This window comes from Bidens hawaiensis, unplaced genomic scaffold, assembly GCF_021521415.1.
Source record: "Bidens hawaiensis isolate Kalapana, Puna unplaced genomic scaffold, B.hawaiensis_p1.1 tig00053215_1, whole genome shotgun sequence".
Classification (NCBI taxonomy): Eukaryota; Viridiplantae; Streptophyta; class Magnoliopsida; order Asterales; family Asteraceae; genus Bidens; species Bidens hawaiensis.
In genome coordinates this window covers 20,697-41,345 of record NW_027499586.1, presented here as the reverse complement: position 1 = coordinate 41,345, position 20,649 = coordinate 20,697, and the positions used below count along the sequence as shown (strand labels likewise).

The 20,649-nt window shown below is 36.4% G+C and overlaps 3 protein-coding genes across 3 annotated transcripts; all 3 read right to left on the bottom strand.

Annotated features, from left to right (window-relative positions):
* Window positions 1-5,203: 5,203 nt before the first annotated feature.
* On the bottom strand, window positions 5,204-6,065 carry LOC143600019 (pectinesterase inhibitor 6-like). Its single transcript, XM_077077829.1, has one exon. It carries the CDS (start codon window positions 5,964-5,966, stop codon window positions 5,391-5,393), a length of 576 nt encoding a protein of 191 aa, XP_076933944.1. The 5' UTR covers window positions 5,967-6,065; the 3' UTR covers window positions 5,204-5,390.
* A 137-nt stretch (window positions 6,066-6,202) lies between these two features.
* LOC143600020 (mitochondrial zinc maintenance protein 1, mitochondrial-like) lies at window positions 6,203-10,158 on the bottom strand. The gene is made up of 2 exons (XM_077077830.1): window positions 9,785-10,158; window positions 6,203-6,598 (listed from the first exon to the last, which is right to left on the bottom strand). Exons 1-2 carry the CDS (start codon window positions 10,038-10,040, stop codon window positions 6,522-6,524), a joined length of 333 nt encoding a protein of 110 aa, XP_076933945.1. The 5' UTR covers window positions 10,041-10,158; the 3' UTR covers window positions 6,203-6,521.
* A 2,202-nt stretch (window positions 10,159-12,360) lies between these two features.
* On the bottom strand, window positions 12,361-20,171 carry LOC143600011 (uncharacterized). Its single transcript, XM_077077824.1, has 3 exons — window positions 19,639-20,171; window positions 18,331-18,666; window positions 12,361-12,981 (listed from the first exon to the last, which is right to left on the bottom strand). Exons 1-2 carry the CDS (start codon window positions 20,060-20,062, stop codon window positions 18,527-18,529), a joined length of 564 nt encoding a protein of 187 aa, XP_076933939.1. The 5' UTR covers window positions 20,063-20,171; the 3' UTR covers window positions 12,361-12,981; window positions 18,331-18,526.
* Window positions 20,172-20,649: the final 478 nt, after the last annotated feature.

Genomic DNA, 20,649 nt, shown 5'->3' with positions numbered 1-20,649 from the left:
ATTTAACTAAATATATAAATAATAAACAAGCTTAGATCAAACTAAGCTCAGATTTGTAAAACTAGCCATCAGTCCATCTCGTCATCTCGAGCTTTAGAAATAGAGTTTCTTTGGTATGGGTCTTGAAGGTCTTGAACTCTCAACCAATGTAATGTGAGAAGCGAAAGCGTTTCTTTTGTGTACACGTTTAATTGGTGAAAAATCAGTCTGGTACAAGCATTAAGTACATTTATGAGGTATTTTTATCAGTTCTAATCTCTTTTTTTTTTACTTTTTAGAGTCAAAACAGGGTTAGTCTCAAGTGAAACCCGAAAACATCCTTAGCTAAACAAGTTGACAGGTAAAAACTTCAAAAGCTTATTTCGACAGATTTTATCAATGCATAAAAGTTTATATTAAAATCACCGAGCCGCCGTGCTCACATTTGAAAAGCGATCAATTATATTATTATTTAACGTTAATAATTGTAAATGAGTCGTGTTCACGTTGTGCACTAATTCAACACATCAACTTGATATCCATGAACCCGTTAACACAACTAGAAACCCCGAGAATCAACGACATTAGTTTAAAAAAGACAGACCATAAATTTTACTGCTAACAGTATCTATGAAATCTGAAGCAAAACCAAAACCAATATAGGTTCAAGAATCACATGCAAAAACCCTACAAAAACAATAAACACCTTGCTTAATCTTCCTCCTCGCCCTCGTTCTCAGAAATGTTGAAGTATCTTTGCTCATAAACATTGCGGTCTTTGTTGGAGGCAATCACACGAAGCCAGTCACGCACATTGTGCTTCTTCAAGTACTTCTTTGTCAGGTATTTCAAGTACCTAAAACAAGAAAACTAACATTATTTACGCAATCAAAAAGAGCAACATTATCGCATAACTAATGTTCAATATCAAACAATTAGTATCACTACGACTAAATGCCTTTAGATAATTCTCATCACCATCATATCCTCATAGAAAAGTTTGATAATGAACACATTCAAAAGTATTTGAATTAGATTTAAACAATTAAGATTTAAACATATATCTTACATCTTTAAGCAATATTAACCATTCAACTTATGTTTGTGACTATAGATGTAAACAAACCAAGCCAAACACAAGCTCGACCCGTGAGCAGTTTCTCAACTCGAGCTCGGCTCGTTTCCAGCACTATTTCTAAAGCCTGAGCTCACCTCTTGAGCGGTTTTCAAACTTGAGCTCAAATCGTTTATTATTTATAAAATATTTCAGCTACATTTATACTTACATTGTGTATATATTATATATAACAATATAACATAATACGTATTATTTTTTCTAAAACGACTTTCTTGTGTTTTTAGGTCAGCCCACTCCCCAAATTGGAGAGCCAAGTTGCCCAACTAGCCAAACTATGTTGTCTTAATCAAGCCCACGCTGGCTTCAAAGTTTGGCTTAGGCCGCCAACTGCCACTTGACAGTCATAACAACATAACATGATACGTATTATTTACTTTTTTTTTTCATAATTCTATACTATAAACACAAATGATTATTTATAGATTATAAAACTAATATATTAAACAAAACTACACAAATAGCATACTCATTTATGCTTCAAATCAGCCTTAGGCTAGACATGTCAAGCACTCAAGCAAAATCTCTTCTTTTATGGGGGTGTTTGGGATTCCTTATGAAAATTCCTTATAACTTTTCAATAAGTTAATAAGGGGGTGTTTGGCCTAGCTTTTTTAACAAAGCTTATAGCTTTTTTTACAAAATAAGCTTAACTTAGTGTTTGGTTTAGCTTTTTAAGCTTATGCTTATGAGCTTATAAAAGCTCATTAGAAGAAGCTTATGTGAAGATGGTTTTTTAGCTTATTTGAAGAAGCTTATTTGTGTAAGGTTGTATGTTACTCATTTGCCCTCAAATGGTGATGAATTTAGTAGATATTGAAGCAACTTATAACTCTTAACAACTTATTAAGACGTTTCTTTTAAAAACTAGCTCGTTTAAGATTGGCTAGACTCAAGCTAATTTGTATTTTGTAACACATTAGCTCAACATCCTAAGGAGCTGACAACTAATCAAAATACTTATTCTAAACCCAAACAGAATCATAAACTTAAACAAGCAACTAACAAAACAGAATGCAATTCATTAGGGAGAAAGTCAACGTACATATGAAATTAGCATGCTAATTGAGAAAATCACATAAAATAATTATATAGTTACATAATTACTTGTATATATAATTATTCACTTGATTATCACAATTAACAAGTTAATTTCATTTGTATTTGATCCAAACCCATTTATTATAATATCATCAAACCAAATAATAATAATAATAATAATAATAATAATATCATCACAATTAGGGGGTGTTTGGCCTAGCTTTTATTTTTTGGCTTATGCTTACACAAGTAAGCTTGTTCAAATAAGCTAAAAAACCATCTTCAATTTAGCTTATATAAGCTAATAAGCTTAAGCTTAAAAAGCTAAACCAAACACCAAGTTATACTTATTTTGTAAAAACTATATATGAACCTAACAATATACAACTTACTATCAAACTGAATAATAATAATAATAATAATCCTCTCTTGCAAAAACTTCTCAAGAGAAGCAATCTCCATAATCTTATCCTCTACTGGCTTTCCGCAGTCGATCACAAACGTTTCCCGCCTTTGGCTCCCCCAGCAGCTGATCCTCCTCGGCTCATCTTTAATGGTATGTGAATTGAATTGAATTGAAGTGATGATGTTAATATATAAGGATTAATTTATTTAGTTATATTATTAATGTATGTATATACAAAGAGGATTTAGGGTTAAGTAGCTGTGTGGCTGTGGATTAGTGAAATGTGGAGTGTGTGTTTGCTATAAGGTGAAGGTGGTTTAGGGTTTCGGGTGGGTTGTTAATTGGGCTTTTGTTTGGAAACACTTTTGAGCCCAGTATGATTTGGGTAACATTTGTTTCGAAGTTGGTAAAACTGTAAAAGTAGAGGTGTGCACAAACATGTAGTTTTAAGAACCGGTTTAGGGTTAGGGCTGTTCACGAGTCAAGCTAAGGTAGTTTCGAGCTTGGGATCAAAATTAAATGGGGTAACTCAACTGATTTTTAAGTTAAACGAGATTAAGATCAAGCCAACGAGCCAAGCCATGATCGAGCCTAGCCTAGGTCGATTTTGGCTCGGTTACAGAAATGAGCCAACTCACCTCAGGATGTTTCAAATCAAGTTTTTTTAGCTAGTTTTATTCGAGCTTTTTGAACATCAGGGTATAGTCGGGAATTATACCGGATTTTTCAGTTTTTTTGGGTTTCGGATAGGGTAAGGTCGGGTTTTGACCAGGTATTTTCGGTTTCGGTTCCCCAGGTCCAGTCTGTTCTGGTTCCGATACGGCTTTGGGGACCGGTAGGGTACAGGTAGGAAGAACCAGGCATTTTTTTGGGTTTTGTGTAGGAACCGGAACCGGGTATTTTCGGTTCTGGTTTCGTTATGGCTTTGAGGAGAAATCCTATACCATGTCCTACCATCCGGTGCGGTACGGGTAGGAACTAGTTCTGGTTCGGGTCTTGATCCGGGTATTTTTTGCACGTCTAAATAAAAGTGGTGTTTGCATTTTTGGGCGTTTTGGTGGTAAAAATTAATAAAGATATTCATTTATTTATAGAAAAGTGTGGAGTGTATATAGAAATAGAAGGGTAAACAGTCAATAAGTTGCATCGCTAGCCCTCTTTGATCGTATATTATCATAAACCGGATATCGAGCATGAGTACATATGAAATTCTACTTACCAACAGAATAAACAAACAATGTGGTTATTTTGTTATAAACAAAAGTTTTCGATTAAAACTTCGATTTGTAACGTGATATGAAGAACTAGTTGACTCTTTTATAATTTTGATAAATTCAAAAGGATGATTAATTAAATTGATCTTAAATGTAGCCAACAATCATTTTAGCAATGTAGCCTTGCGATTCCTTCCTGATCTTCTTGTATAGAAAGCATGTAACTTTTTATAAAAACATAATTTATATATATAAAAAAAATAAAAAATAAAAAAAACTTGCTTTTTAGAACGAGTCGCGTCAACATATACAAATCTTGTGTCTTTCATTTCAACAAAATGTGTTTATACATTTACATTCAAATAATCAAATATATTTTTTGGGCATTGAGAGACGGCTAATGATCAAGTCTTTCAACTTTGCAACCCCTTTATTTGTGTCGACGGCATTCATTTATGGAGACACTTGAAAATATCAATCGTAAAATGTTGATAAGGAGACACTGGAGTGTAACACTTAATGCATTAGTGCTTGCAAGTTGCCTGATAGCAATCATATAGTTCATGTGAAGAATGTGTTCTACATTACTAGTGACTAAAAAACATAATAATTTGTTCACGAGATAACTTGTTTTTGGTTTTAGTTCTTTAATTTTGGATGTATTTCAATATATATATTTCAACAAATTGGAGAATAAATGAGCATTTAGGTGCCAAGGAGATAGATTGAATAACCGAATTCATTTAGTTTATGAACAAGTCAAACCGGAAAATATAACTTAACTCGAAATCTTTTTAACTACACGGTTCTTTTCTTTATCCAATCCGATTTTACCATGCTGAAAGTTCTCTGTACGCGGGGATGGGTTTCACCAAGCCGAAAGTTTTCTGTACTTGACTACTTGGGGAGTTGGGGATGTGATGTCAACACGGCCCAAATTAATGCAGTTTTTTCATAGTTTGACTAGTAAAAAATGGCAATACCTCATAAGAGTGTACTTCCATTATAAAGATAGAAGCATATATTCAATCCTCAAATTATAATAGGTATATTGGTTTTTATTAATCCTAACTATCTTTTTCCGGACCAAAAACCTTTTTTCCGGCGGCCTTCAACTAACGGTGTTAGGATTCCGTTAGTCGCGGACCGTTGGGAACAATTACGTTAAAAGTTGGGACCGTCAGCAGCCAATTCGTCAGCAGCCAATTCGTTAGTTGGGACCGACAGCGACCAAAAGGAGATAGTTGGGACCAATAAAAACCAATAAACCATTATAATATGTTTCAAACATGTAATCTCGAATTGCTTATTGAAAGCAACTCGTTACACGCTAGTAAACAGATAATCACACACATAACTTTACACAACCCAAGCACAACGAAACGTTTTATACAAAGCAACCAATGATGTTGATACTACATATAAGGAAAAACAAAAAAGAAGACATTAAACAGTTGAACTATATGGTTTACCAAGGCTTTGTAACCTTAATCATACAATCTGATTGTGAAACTTAAATGCTACAAAGCCAACAATTTATTTACTGTCTTAAAGAGGGTAAAGTGGAAACAGGTAGGTTTGTCGTAAAGGACATAACGGTCAAATGGGTATTGTGCTATGGGCCAGCTGCAGCAAGCTTAGTAACAAGAGCAAGAGCATTACTAGTAAAATAACTAACTTTCGTAACCTTATTTGCTAACTTCTTAATTTCTTTCCCTTTTTGCCCTTCAAACCCGTCTAAACAAGTGTCTTCATTGGTAAGTGCACTACTAACCCAAGTAGTTACATCCTCCATTTGTGTATTAAACAACTCGCCGCTAATATGTCTTAGCATCCCTAATGCTTTGTGGAGATTATCCAATGCATCTCCAAACTCTTCCAAACAATCAAGAACCGCGAAGCGGTTTCTTCCCTTCATGGAGTTTTTGTTCCTTAGGGCTATTAGGTAACGAGTCGTGTTCTTGGTTGCACCTATTGTGACCGAGACACCGGCACGGGCCCACTTAGTCGGGTCACGTTTGGCCGTGTTTGAGAATGAGGAAAGAGAGTGGATGCAAAGATCTTGATGTGTTGTAACACTACAAGCTTCTTTAACGTAGGTGTTCCCCACTCTAGATCCCCATGAACATGACGGGCCGGTTAGCCATGATAGTAACATGAATGTTACTAGCATAACGCGAGTGCACGCCATTAAAAAGACGAAAAATTGGAAATTAAAGAATCGTTTAAAATAGTCTATGACCTATGTAGCTATATGAAGTTGAAGTGACGAACATGTTTATATATATGATGCAAAAAGGAAGCGGGTTCGTTACTTTTGTATGACGTGGAAAGTGTTGAGAAACAAGAAGAGGATGAGAGTAATAAAGAGTGGTAAGTGGGAGGATAATCTGAAATAAATGAAGTCTAGATGATCATGTGAAAACGAAACGGGCCCCACCATGAATATCTAAAGTTTTCTATGATATTTGTATTGCCTTATGCTGAAGGAAGCACAAAAAAGCACAGATAGCAGAAAGATTTGATCACAAGAAAGGTGATATATGCAGCAAAGCAGTAAATACGATACGTGTCTACAACAGTACAACTATAGTCCAAAGTGATAATAAATAAATAATAAAAATGGAAAAACTTATTTCAAGTGAAAGGATCTTATGAATTAAGATAAAGTGACTCGAAATAAAGTTATATTAAGTTCAGAAATAAAAACCTCAATACGATGATGATTTTGTCACAAAGTTTTTCATCAAGCGGGTTTCTTTAGAAGTTCTTCAGAAGGGACTTCGAGTGTTGCGCCTGCGTGGTCTTTGCTTGGCTTTACATCTGCAGAAACAAACGAGAGCAGTGTTATGAAACAAGATGGTTAGATTGTAACGTTGATGAGAAGATAATATAATGCGTTTTAAAATTATATAATGAGTTTTTATGACCATCATGCTAGACACATGCTTTCAAAATAAATATCATACCAAGTTACCAACCCATATCATAAAAAGAACATTGTATCTCACAATTTTAAGTTTCCCACATACTTTGAAATTTGCAGATTTTTGCTCATTTAAAAGTTTAAATGAAAATATCCAGTGTACTGATTATAAAAAACAAAATATAATAAATCATCCAAGAGTAAGTATATAACTGAGATACGTATTCCAACAGATCCAGTAGCAGACTCAGAGACAAATTATGACCATGAAACTATAGCTTGAAAATTGAAATCATAATGCAATCATTAACATCATTAAAACACAATGTTCATATTTAATGTTGCAGTAACACTGGACTATGAACTCAATGCAACAATATCATTTTTATGGCTCATGATAACTCATAAATAGAAAACTGAATATAATATCTTTATGTTCAAATAATCAATTTCAAAGAAAATGAGATTCTGTGATGGTATATCTGGTTAGCCTCAATTTCAATTGCAAACCCTAGAAAACCACAACTTTCGAATTGGAATTGGATTATTATACTTGGAGTTCATATTTCATAAGTTGAGTACCTAATCCAATCATTCAAACCCATTTTGAATACAAATCTAACTTCTAAAACAAAACCTACAACATGTGAGCTCCTAAAATTGCAATTTAGGCACTAATCACTTACTGATTAACCAAGAAACCTTCTAAGTAAATCGCACACAACAATTAGTGAGTCAAGATAAAAAATTGAATCAGATGCTCTGTAAATCAGTAATTCATAACATATACACATCTAACTGAAATAACAAAACCTACAACACTAAATCTCTTATCATTACAATTTAGGCACTAGTCACTTTCGCATCAATCATGAAACCTTCTAACTAAACCGCACACTAAGATTAACAATTCGAGATCAAAATATGAACCAGATGCTATGTAAATCAGTAACTTATAACATATAACAGCTGTATCTGAAATATGTAAACCTACAATATTAAAGCTCCTAAAACTGCAATTTAGGCACTAATCACTTGCGCATCAATCATGAAACCTTCTAACTAAATCACACACAACGACTAATCAAGATAAAGAAACTGAACCAGATGCTGTGTAAATCAGCAATTCATAACATATACAGATCTAACTACAATATTAAAGCTCTTAACGTTGCAATTTAAGCACTAATCACCTCCACGTCAATCATGAAACCTTCTACTCAACCACACACAACGATTAGCGAATCTAGATCAAAAAATGAGCCAGATGCTGTGTAAATCAGTAATTTCATAACCTAAACAGATGCTCTTAACATTGCAATTTAGGCACTAATCACTTCCGCATCAATCATGAAACCTTCTAACTAAACCACACACAACAATTAATGAATCAAGATCAAAAAAAGACCCGGATGATGTTTAAATCAGTAATTCATAACATATCAAATCTAACTGAACTAAGTAAACCTACAATATTAGAGCTCTTAACATTACAATTTAGGCACTAATCATTTCCGCATCGACCATGAAACCATCTAAATAAACCGCACACAATGATTAGCGAATCTAGATCAAAAACTGAACCAGATGCTATGTAAATCAGTAACTTATAACATATAACAGATGTATCTGAAATAAGTAAACCAACAATATTAAAGTTCCTATAACTGCAATCTAGGCACTAATCACTTCCGGATCAATCATGAAAGCTTCTAACTAAACCGCACACAGATTAGTGAATCGTGATCAAAAAATGAACTTGAAGCTATGTAAATCTGTAATTCATAAAATATACAGATTTAACTAAAATAAGCAAACCTACAATATTAAATCTCTTAATATTACAAATTAAGCACTAATCACTTCCGTATCAATAACGAAACTTACTAACTAAATCTCACAAAATGACTAGTAAATCAAAACCAAAAATGAACCAGATGCTGTGTAAATCAGTATTTCATAACATATACAGATATAACTATAATAAGTAAACCTACAATATTAAAGCTCCTATAAATGCAATTTAGGCACTAATCACTTTCGCATCAATCATGAAACCTTCTAACTAATTTGCACACAATGACTAATGAATGGAGTTTTTTAAAAAAAAAATGAACCAGATGTGGTGTAAATCAGTAATTCATAATCTATACAGCTCTTAAGTCTTAACATTGCAATTTACGCACTAATCACTTCAGGATCCATCATGAAACCTTCAAACTAAATCGCACACAAAGACCATTAAATTGAGATTAAAAAATGAACTGGATGCTGTGTAAATCAGTAACTTATAACATATAACAGATGTATCTGAAATAAGTAAACCTACAATATTAAAGCTCCTATAACTGCAATTTAGGCACTAATAACTTCCGCGTCAATCATGAAACCTTCTAACTAAATCACACACGACTAATGAAGATAAAAACTGAACCAGATGCTGTGTAAATCAGTAATTCATAGCACATACAGATCTAAACTTACAATACTAAAGCTCTTAACATTGCAATTTAAGCACTAATCACCTCCACATCAATCATGAAAACTTCTAACTAAATCACACACAATAATCAGCAAATCGAGATCATAAACCGAACCAGATGCTGTGTAAATTATAACATATTAACAATCCATAACACATAATATTAAAGCTCCTAACACTGCAATTTAACTAATCAATTCCGGATCAATCATGAAACCTTTGAACTAAACCGCACACACCAATTAGCAAATCGAGACCAAAAACTAAACCAGATGCTGTGTAAAATCAGTAATTCATAACATATACAAATCTAACTGAACTAAGTAAACCTACGATATTAAACCTCTTAACATTACAATTTAGACACAAATAACTTCCAGATCAATATCATGAAACCTTCTAACTAAATCACACACAATAATCAGCAAATCGAGATCATGAACCGAACCAGACGCTGTGCAAATCATAACATATTAATAATCCACAACATACTTATAAAATTACACAGCTTATTTAAAACATAATAACAAACAAACTGCAGTCTGCAAAATAATAATAATAATAACAATAATAATAACAATAATAATAATAATAATAATACCGTAACCGCCGCGCGAATTGAGCTTCGCCTGAACAATCGTATTAGATATGAAATCAGCCGCCTCACGTGCCTCATCTAAAAGCTTCCGAATCTCCGGTTCCGACGTCACGTGCCGATTCTCCTCAAACTTCTTCCTCACCTCCGCGGCTGAGCCGTTGAGCATCACGGTGTCTCCGGCAAACGATTTACGAGTGGCTCTGAGAAGCGTTCGGTACGCCGATAAACTTTCGCCGGATAATAATCCTTTAGCTGCCATCGTTGATTTCTGTTAGACGGTTGTTCTGTTATTCTGTAATAATCAAGCCGCCGATGAATTCAAAAGTTATGATGCCGATTACGTGAAGTTGAGGGGTGATAGTGGCCAGTATTAATAAGGTGAGGGTAACTTTTGTAAAATAAGGGTGATGTTAAGTGCAAACAAGCCGAGCTCTGGAGCCTAATTTACACGGAGCTTGAGTTTGACTTGTTCGAGCTCTATTTTTAAAGCTCGAGCTCATAGATTTTCTAAAGAGAATCATTTACTATTATTAATTTTTAATTATTTATAATTATTTTTAAATACTTTTTTTCAATTTTTTTATAATATTGTATATATAATTAATAGTTTATATATATATATATATATATATATATATATATATGAAAAACTCATTTAGGCTCACGAGCGGCTCAAGCTTTATAAGTGAAACTCGGGCTCGTTTATTAAACGAGCTTACTTTTAGAATTGAGCTCAGGCTCGGGCTCAATTAAGTTCGGCTCGATCTAGCTTTTTCACGGATCTCGAGTAGTGGCTCGCCGGGCCAACATTGACTAGGCTCGAGCTGTGAATTTCAAGTTTTTTTTCTAAAGCTCGAGCTTCAAAGATGAAATTCCAAATGTAACGCCAAAAGAATTATTAACGTTACCGTAATTGTTGTGAGTCGTTTTTTAAAGCATGGCGTAGGCGGACTCGTTTATTTAATATTAATTAATTAATATATGTTTATAATTATTATTACATATTTTAAGAAAAAAACTTAACGAGACTAAGCTTGACTCTAGCTCGTGTGTTGTGCTTAGACGAGTCAAAAACTTGGCTCGAGCTCGTTTGTATTGTGTATCAGTACATGGAAATCCAAAAGAGTTAAAAGTTAAAATTGCATGAGGTTCTTTGAAGCTCAACGGACCTAAACAATCTTTCCATACATGGCCTCAAGCTCGGGCTCAATGAACAAACTTTATTTTAGGCACAGGCTTGGCTCAAGCTCAATAAAGCTCGGCTCTTTTCGGGGTTCATATCAACCCAATCACAAGTAACTCACGAGTGGCTCGGGTTGTTTGCACTTTACAGTCTACACTACCTTCAACCACCTTATTAGAAATGGTGATCTTTGGTTGTAGGTCCATTCATGTAGTAAAATTATTGCAAATATAACGGCAATTTTTTTATATTCTCTCTTAGAGATGGTTATGTAAAATGGATGTGCATAAGTGAGTTAGTGTTTTAATTCAAACTAATTAAACTGATTATATCAAATTTGTTTGGTTATGTTAGTTATCAGTTAAAGGAGACCAACCGGGAAAATCAGAAAACCAAGTTATGGGCCTATGGGGTATGTTCACGGTTTGTTTTGAGCTTTTTACGAGCTCATCTTGAGTAGCTCAAGGGTTGATCAGCTCGTTTACACCACACGCACATACAAACAACTAACAAGGGATAATCATATATTACACTGACTTGACTACAGGAGGGTGTTACTTAAAGTTATCACTACCAGTCTACCACAACCAAAAATAGCATACAAACCATAGTTATCAAATGTGTTAGGCGCACTCAAGGCGCATAAGCCTCTCTGAGGGCCTAGGCGCTAGGCGTAAAAAAAGCGTGGACTTAAAAAAAACGCACTTAAATAAAAAAACAAAAACAAAATTTGTAACGGGAAATATCACTTTTTCTCAAATACCAAAATAATTCAAAACCATAATCCTCAACATAAAGTACCAAAATCATCTAAACACCCAAAGCAAGTACCAAATTGATCGATCCCTTGCTATTCATGAAAAACTCGTAATAATCTGCCATAATAGTGAAAGTTACTGATGTGACCAACTGTTTATTGCAAGTATTTATTTAGTAGAACAATTTTGAAATGTTAATTGTAGCCATGATAATTAACGTTACCGATGTTTTCAAATGAGAGAACTTATTATTTATTTTGATAACTTTGGTCTTGGCTTCTTGCTTTGTGTACTGAAAAACCAGAGATTGATCATTTAATAGTGATATTGAGTTAATTTTGTTAAACCTATTAATATTAGGTAAGTTGTTTAACTAAGTTAAGTGATAAATCAAAAAACAAATTAAATCAAATCAAGCTAAAATATAAAAAAGAACTAGCAACTGCCTACCAAGTACTAATTGCCTAAAATTGCACCTGCTTTTAAGCGCTGCAAATGCTCTTCTGCTGCAAAAAACGCCTAGGCGCAAAAAAGCAATGTTTTTAATAACTATGATACAAACCACTACCACAGTCAACACTCAAAAATACCATCATTTGACCAATAAATTTAGAATGTTCATTAAAATGTACATATAAACAAGACTGTCAATCACTCTTAAAACAAAATCACCAAGCCTTGACAAATCAGTAAAATACAATAACCGTCACAAAAAATGGACGAACCTGAGAGCAGTACTTGGCGAATATCAGGAAACTTTTCTGCCTCTATACTAACAGTTCACTTATCGCATAGATAATAAGAGTTAACTTTCACTTTATAAGTTATAACAGAAATTAATCACATCAACAAGTAACTTACTTTCACCTTTTTGTTATCATATACAAAAATAAAAAAACTTGGGTTTTTCTTCAAGTTTTTCACCATTGTATGTAACTCACCATCTATAGCAAAATATTTGATGGCGTGGCGGTGTGCCACATCATCATTTTTACCTGCTACAGAATGTTGCTTGCATACAATAGAGAAAGACAGAATATTCTTTCTTGTATACAATAACAAAAGGGTAAAAGTAAATTATATATTGATGTAGTAAAGCCTGATATAACTATCAACACTCCGTATGCAGAGACATGGCTAATATTAAAAGCCCGCATCTCAAACAGCATCGATCATTCTAAGCTCATGTTTCTTGCGTCGACACCTGTGATGAGCTTTTTGCAATGTATTCTCACCAATTCTTTCCATATTTACAGCATCTGATTAAATAAAAAAATCAAAAAAATAATCAGAAAAAATGTGGAAAACAGCCTTATAAGCTTTCTTGTGCTTGCAGCATAAACAAAAAGGTACAGAAATTTGCAACAATAATAATAAAATCAAGCAACAGAAGAATTGTATGAAGGTGAGTGACAATAGATTCATAATTTAATGTACTTTGAAATGTTGGACTCGTCACAAACCAAGCATCATCTTTTAACGGTTTTGATGTAAACTTTTAATGCTGTAAAAAATGTTTATGACTACCTTGTTAAGTTATGGCAGACATAAGTCACGTAATGTCAGATACAGTTCAAGTATTGTGTATAGATAATGATATAATTAGCAAGTCTATGATAAAGTTCATATCTTGAAAGTTAAATCTAGAGAAAACAATGATGTAGCATTTAGATTATCATGTTTCATGGATATTGAGCATGAATTGTGTTACTAGTAGTCCTAAAATTTGCAGAATCATATGACCAAGAATTTACGAACCTCCAAACTTGTTCCCCCAAAATAACAGCCATGTATCTATATTCTATAGGCTTTGATGTAAATTATTAATTCTGTAAAAAAAATGTTTATGACTGCCTTAATAACTTCTTGCAGATATAATGATACGATTCCCAGGTGTACAATTAAATTCAAATAAAATGCTGTGAAGAAGAAGATGGTTGTAGTTAAAGTAATGTTTAGTACTTGAATGTGTGAATAATACAAAGACAACTACATCTATTTATACACAAACAAACCCTAGCTTTCAACCCATAAAAGGCCCATGGGCTTTAACCAACTACATGGGCTAAAACCCTAATTATAACTAAATACAACTAACACTCCTCCTCAAGTTAGAGCATAGATGTTAATCATGCCCAACTTGTTATAAATAAAATCTATCTGAGCTTTCCGGAGCGGTTTAGTTAGAATGTCTGCTAGCTGAAATTTTGTCCTCACATGAACTGGTTGAATGGATGGAGGATCAGTTTGTGTGCCTACTACTCGATCTCAAATAAGGTGGCAGTCGACCTCAATATGTTTTGTCCTTTCATGAAATACTTGATTCTTGGCTATGTGAATGGCTTATTGACTATCACAGTATTACCGCATCAAGTCATTAGAAACAACCCCGAGTTCTATGAGAAGACGACGTACCCATGTCATCTCTGATGTTACATCTGCCATGGCTCTATACTCCGATTCGGCACTCGACCGAGAAACCGTGTGTTGCTTCTTACTCTTCCATGATACAAGATTTCCTCCAACAAACACAATATCCGGTGGTAGATCGTCGAGAAATCGGACAACCTGCCCAATCTGCATCTGAGAACCCTGATATCCGACCATCTCCTTCCGTGAAGGCACCCACACGACAATGACCCTGATCAGAGTATAATATACCCAAACCAGGTGAGGTCTTAAGATATCTTAAGACACGAATGGCAGCATCCTAGTGACTGGTGTATAGTGACTGGTGTATGGCGCAGCCATAAATTGGCTTAGAACACTAACAGTAAAGGAGATATCCGGTCGTGTGACGGTTAAATAATTAAGTTTACCAACCAACCATCTGTATCGCTCAGGATCTTTCATTGGATCTCCTTCCTTTGGGAGGAGTTTCTTTGTAGAAAGCATTGGGGTATCAACAGGTTTACAACCCAGTAAGCCACATTCAGTCAACATATCAAGGACATACTTTCGTTGGGAGAGAAGTATTCCTTGTGGAGAGCGAGAAACTTCTATGCCAAGGAAATACCTCAATCGACCTAAGTCGCTGACCTGAAACTGAGACTGAAGAAACTGCTTGAGTTCGGTGATCCCGACCTCGTCATCACCTGTGATTATAATGTCATCCACATAAACAACTACGATAATCCTCTTTCCTTTCTGGTGTCTAAAGAAGACAGAGTGATCGTAGGCACTCCGAGTTATCCCAAACTGTCCCATAACACTAGAGAATCGACCAAACCATGCCCTGGGAGACTGTTTAAGACCATATAGAGAACGACGTAGTCTGCAAACTTTCGAGGCCTCCTCCTCAACAACGAACCCTGGTGGCTGCTCCATATATACCTCCTCCTCAAGAACACCATTAAGACGTTCTTGACATCAAGCTGGTGGAGCGGCCAATGATTAATGGCAGCAAGAGCAATACAAATACGGACAGATGGCATTTTAGCAACTGGCGAGAAGGTTTCATCATAATCAATGCCATATGCCTGAGAATACCCTTTTGCGACCAACCGAGCCTTCAAGAGGTGTAAGGAGCCGTCCGGGTGTAGTTTAACCGTAAACACCCAACGACAACCAACAATACGCTTCCCTTTAGGAAGTGTTTCAATATCCCATGTATGATTGGACTTTAGAGCCCCAATTTCGTCTTCCATAGCCTTTCGCCATCCTGGGTGAGCGAGAGCACTTGTCACATTTTTGGGAATCGGGTAGGAATCAAGAGTAGTGGTGTACGCATGAGATTCAGGAGATAGGTGGGTGTAGGCAACATAGTCCTGAATTGGGTAACGAGTGCATTTCCGGGGTTCTTTGCGAAAAGAAATAGGTATATCGGGTAGTGGTGCACCAGGAGGATCATAAACGGGTGTATCAGGGGTAGCTTCTGGTAAAGGTGTCGGATCGGGTAAGGATGTATCAGTGAGGTGTAGATTGTTCGGATGCAGACGAAGGATCTGAGGGTATTTCGGGGTTGTGGCCTGAATGTGAATCAAGTGTCTCTGATATTTGACCCTTACCTCGCCTAGCATATGTGAAAAGCAGTGGCGGAGGTTCTTTCGGTGGGTCAGAATCAGCAGAGATTGGATCGGTAGAGGGAATCGACACAGGAATGGTGGGGAGGAAGGGAGATGTGGGTATATCGAGGTCGGAAAACGGGTCAGAAACAGGAGTGGAACACTCGGGAAAGCAAGGAGACTCGTGAAAAGTGACATCGGCACTAGTAAAGTATCGGTGAAGTGATGGGCTACAGCATCGATACCCTTTTTGAACCCGTGAGTAACCAAGAAAGACACAACGAATGGCTCGGGGATCAAGTTTGATGGTTTTCGGACGATGGTCATGAACATAGGCGACGCAACCAAATACTTTAGGTGCGAGAGGAATGGATCATCGTTGGGAAATAGTACAGAAAACGGTGTTTTACCATGAAGAACGGTTGAGGGCATGCGGTTAATCAGATATGTGGCAGTGAGAACGGCATCTCCCCAAAAACGATGAGGAACACGTGATTGGATCATGATTGTGAGAGCAACATCCAATATGTGACGATTTTTGCGTTCGGACACACCATTTTGTTGAGATGTATAAGCACACGATGATTCATGAATAATGCCGTTGGTTTTTAAGTATGAAGAAAAGTCGGTGAAAAAATATTCTTTAGCATAATCAGATCGTAAAGTTTTAATGGTGGTGTTAAATTGGTTTTGAACATAAGCATTAAATTCTCGAAATATGGAAAATACCTCACTACGAGATTTCAACAAATAAACCCAAGTAGTGCAAGAATAGTCATCAATAAAGGTAATAAAATATTCAAAACCCAACGTAGATTTGATAGGGCAATGACCCCATACATCAGAATGCAACAGTTCAAAACAAGAACTGACTCGATTGGGCACCCTAGGGGGATAGGGACGCCTGGTATGTTTACCAAGTTGACACGACTCACAATGAAAATTAAAAGACGAAAGTGGTAAATCTGGTCGCATTTGCCTCAGAACCGCTGTAGAGGGATGACCTAACCGACAGTGAGCCTCCTTGACAGCGGAATCACATAAGTTTGCTACAGGATGCGAAAACGGGGATATACGATAGAGACCTCCTGATTCAAAACCAGTACCAATTACCCGGTTTGTTCCTAGTTCATGAAAAACGCAGCGAGTTGGGTAAAAGGTCACAGAACAGTTGTTTTGTTTGGTAATCTGACTCACTGAACAAAGACTGGTAGGAAATTTAGGAACAAATAGGATAGAAGACAGTTTTAGGTTTTGCGAGTTACTGATGGATCCTATGCCGAGAACGGGACATGAAGATCCATCGGCAAGACGTACCGGTGCATGGGAAACATTTTGAAGACTAGAAAAAATACCCCGATTCCCAGTCATGTGATGTGTGGCACCAGAATCAATCACCCATGATAAGTCAAGGCTAGAAGGTTTACCTGAATGTGCCGAGCTGGTTTGAGGATGAGGCAACTGGGAGGTAAGAAACCGTTGAATAAGATCATGCTCCTCTTTAGTAAATGTATACATGTATTTATTTTCGCCCATAGTGATACACGAAACTGAAAATTGACTGTGAACAGTAAACTTCCGGCAGTGAACAGTGACTTCCAGCGTGAACAGTATTTTCCGGTCTGAACAGTAGCTTTCCGGCGGGAACAGTGATTTCCGGCATGAACAGTAATTCCGTCGATGAACAGTACTCCGGTGAACAGTGATTCCGGCGTGAACAATATTCCGATGAACAGTGATTCCGGCGTGAACAGTACTTTCACAGTCGAAAAAAAGGATTTCGTGACAGGACAGAACAACAAGGCAGGAGCTTGTTTTAGATCTGAAGGCAGCTGGTGACGGCTGGTCAGACTAGGGTTCGGGTCAGATCGCGGCTAGGGTTTGGATCGAGAGCCGTAGCTCTGATACCATATAAAGAAGAAGATGGTTGTAGTGAAATTAATGTTTATTACTTGAATGTGTGAATAATACAAAGACAACTACATCTATTTATACACAAACAAACCCTAGTTTTCAACCCATAAAAGGCCCATGGGCTTTAACCAACTACATGGGCTAAAACCCTAATTATAACTAAATACAACTAACAAATGCAAAGCCAGAACACAAGGCTTCAATCACATTTTGGATGTTCAACATGAATTGTGCTACTAACAGTTCATAAATTAGCAAAATCATATTATCAAGGATAGCCCTGCTTGCGGTGCGCACATATGATGTATATATGTGTGAACCCTCGGGTGGGCAAAAGTGAAATTGCACTAATTTTGACGTTATTTTACTAATCTCGTGAAAATAACGTTAAAAGTGACGGACGGTAATCAGGCATCATGTAGTGGCGTTGATAGCTGAAAGATAAGGGTACATGCACCGATCAGCCAGTGTCCCGATGATTAATTGCTATGTGCCTTATGTCCAAGGCTTGATGCAAAACTACTATCGAGCCGGGGGTCTCACCGGAGGCAGCCTCTCTATCCCTATGGGGTAGAGGTAAGGCTGCCTACATCTTACCCTCCTCAGACCCTACCATAGCTTTGCTATTGGTGGGATATACTGAGTACGATGATGATGATGATGACATTATCAAGGAGTTTATGAATTTACCTCCAAACTTGTTGCCCCAAAACAACAGCCGTGTATCATCCTCTTCTTCATCAAACTCATCACCATACCCGAACTCAGCATCCCCTCTATAACCAGGTTCACTTCCATACCCTGATTCATTCCCTTGATTATCCAAATTCCCATAATGATGATGATGCAATCCAATTACACTACTCAAATTCTCCCTATCAGTATTCTATCTCCTCAAACTCCTACCGGCAACTTCACTGGCATCCGACGCCCAATTTACATCCCCTGCAGCTCCCCCGTTCACAAACAACTCGCCACTCGAATCCGTACCAGCATTAGTCGCCATCATGAAATCGGAACAAGTACCTGTTGGAGATTCGTAAGTATAAGATAATCTGAGTGTCATGAAACACTTTCATATTGAAATAATTCGGTGGGTTCCTCACTTCCTGGAATTTTCGATCGGATAAAACTTAAATATTTGACAAAAATCAAGTATGTGTATTTGTGTGAATTACTAGAACCAGAAAGTTCAAACAAGTGAACAAGAAATCGTACTTGCAGGCTATAGGCAGAAACTTCCTTTTGCATTTGACAAATTGAATTTCATACTTTAATTAAAATTCCACCCAATTTTAATCATGAATTTCGCATGCCACAAATCCGGAAATTAGAACTAAAATTCAAATGAAATTTAATGAAGCTTTTACCCAACCAGGGCTGCCCCCTTGGACCCTCGTGAGCTAACTGAGGTCGGCTACAAATCTTGAATTCAGCCGAGCTTAAACGAGCTCAAGCCCGAGCTTCTCATATCAAGCTCAAGCCGGCTTGCGAGCCTAAACAAGCTTTTTATTTATAAAACTTTGATTAACATATTGGATCCTTCTATTTAATATATGAATGATAAAAAGCAAAAATGAACATATTTATATAATAACTTATTATACATAAAATTATGATCAAAATAATTAAGTAATAAAGATTATATCATAGAAAAAACTGTATAAATATGTATATAGTATATATGTAAATAATCATGAAAATATATAAATTAAACAATTAAATACTCATAAGCCGAGCTTGAGCTTTAAAGATACAGCATTAAAATACCAAGCTCAAGCTCGAGCCCTCTTACGTTAATACGAGCCAAGCTAAAGCCTTAATGAGCTCGGTCTAGGCTCATTTACACCCCTAGCTGCGCCCGGATCCCCATTTCTTAGATCATAATAAACTCAAACAAGCAAGTGACCCGAACTTCCTAACTCGCTTAACGAACATTACAATACACATTGGTCAACAATACAATCCAAATTACACTAAACCACCAACCAACATTACCATACGCGTTTGACGCACCAACGGAGCAACACCGCCTCCGCGTCCCACTCTGATCACTACTCCGTCCCGAAACCGACCTCGACCCGCGCCTCCGTCTCTTCCTCGCCATCCAATGCATCCGATCACGCCTCGACTTAACCAACGATCTCGAACCACCCCCACAACCACCACCACCATCATCAAACAATGAGAGTCTCGACATGTCGAGATTCTCTATCGAAAACGACGTCCCTCGGTCGGATAAACACGGGCGTTTGTGAGGCTTACACGACGTCGGATTGGTGGTGGTGGTGGTAATGGTGTCTGATTTGTCTAGGGTTTTGGTGAATGATGATGTGTGGAGATTGAATGGCTTCCAGCTGTGGAGCTTGAATATGCAGGATTCGATTGCGTGACGTGAGCTGCCGATTGGTTTTGGTGACATTGGTTAATTGATTGATTGATTGATTGTGGAATGAATTAGGGTTTGAGAATTGGGGGTTTTTGAAGGAATTGAGAAGATGGTGACAAGTGGGATTTGTTATCTTATGAATAAAAATCTTGTGTATAGAAAGTATTGTATAACAATGTATAATTGTATATGGCATAAATGCATAATTGTATTGTATAAGTGATAAGTTGATGAGATAGTCCTTCAAGTTGCTAAAAATGAATATAAATAGACATTTCAAAGAAAGAATAAGAAATTGACGATTTTAATTATTTGACGTACCGTCTAAAAGCTAAGTCATCATTGTTACTTGTGACAGCTTGTTGTTAACGTTTTTATTTAAGAAGGGGATGCCAAGAGTTTCGCTCAACGGCCTACATCCCAATCACCCTTTATCGTCTGCTAAAGCTACTATACTCAAACTTAGGATCGTCTCAGAGAGATTGAAAGCCTTTCGTGAACCTTGTACATATTATAAAACTGGTCCCGAAAAATTAAACACGATTAATTAATTTATGACTTAATCGAAAATAATTAGCCATGATAGTGTTAAATTGGGAAATTTTAGGGCTGGAAGAGAC

Coding starts and splice junctions, on each gene's coding strand:
- LOC143600019 (XM_077077829.1), bottom strand. CDS start 5,966: ATGGCGTGCACTCGCGTTATGCTAGTAACATTCATGTTACTATCATGG.
- LOC143600020 (XM_077077830.1), bottom strand. CDS start 10,040: ATGGCAGCTAAAGGATTATTATCCGGCGAAAGTTTATCGGCGTACCGA. Junction 6,599..9,784: donor CAATTCGCGCGGCGGTTACG/GTATTATTATTA, acceptor TTGTTTCTGCAG/ATGTAAAGCCAAGCAAAGAC.
- LOC143600011 (XM_077077824.1), bottom strand. CDS start 20,062: ATGTCACCAAAACCAATCGGCAGCTCACGTCACGCAATCGAATCCTGC. Junction 18,667..19,638: donor TGGTGCGTCAAACGCGTATG/GTAATGTTGGTT, acceptor AATCTCCAACAG/GTACTTGTTCCGATTTCATG.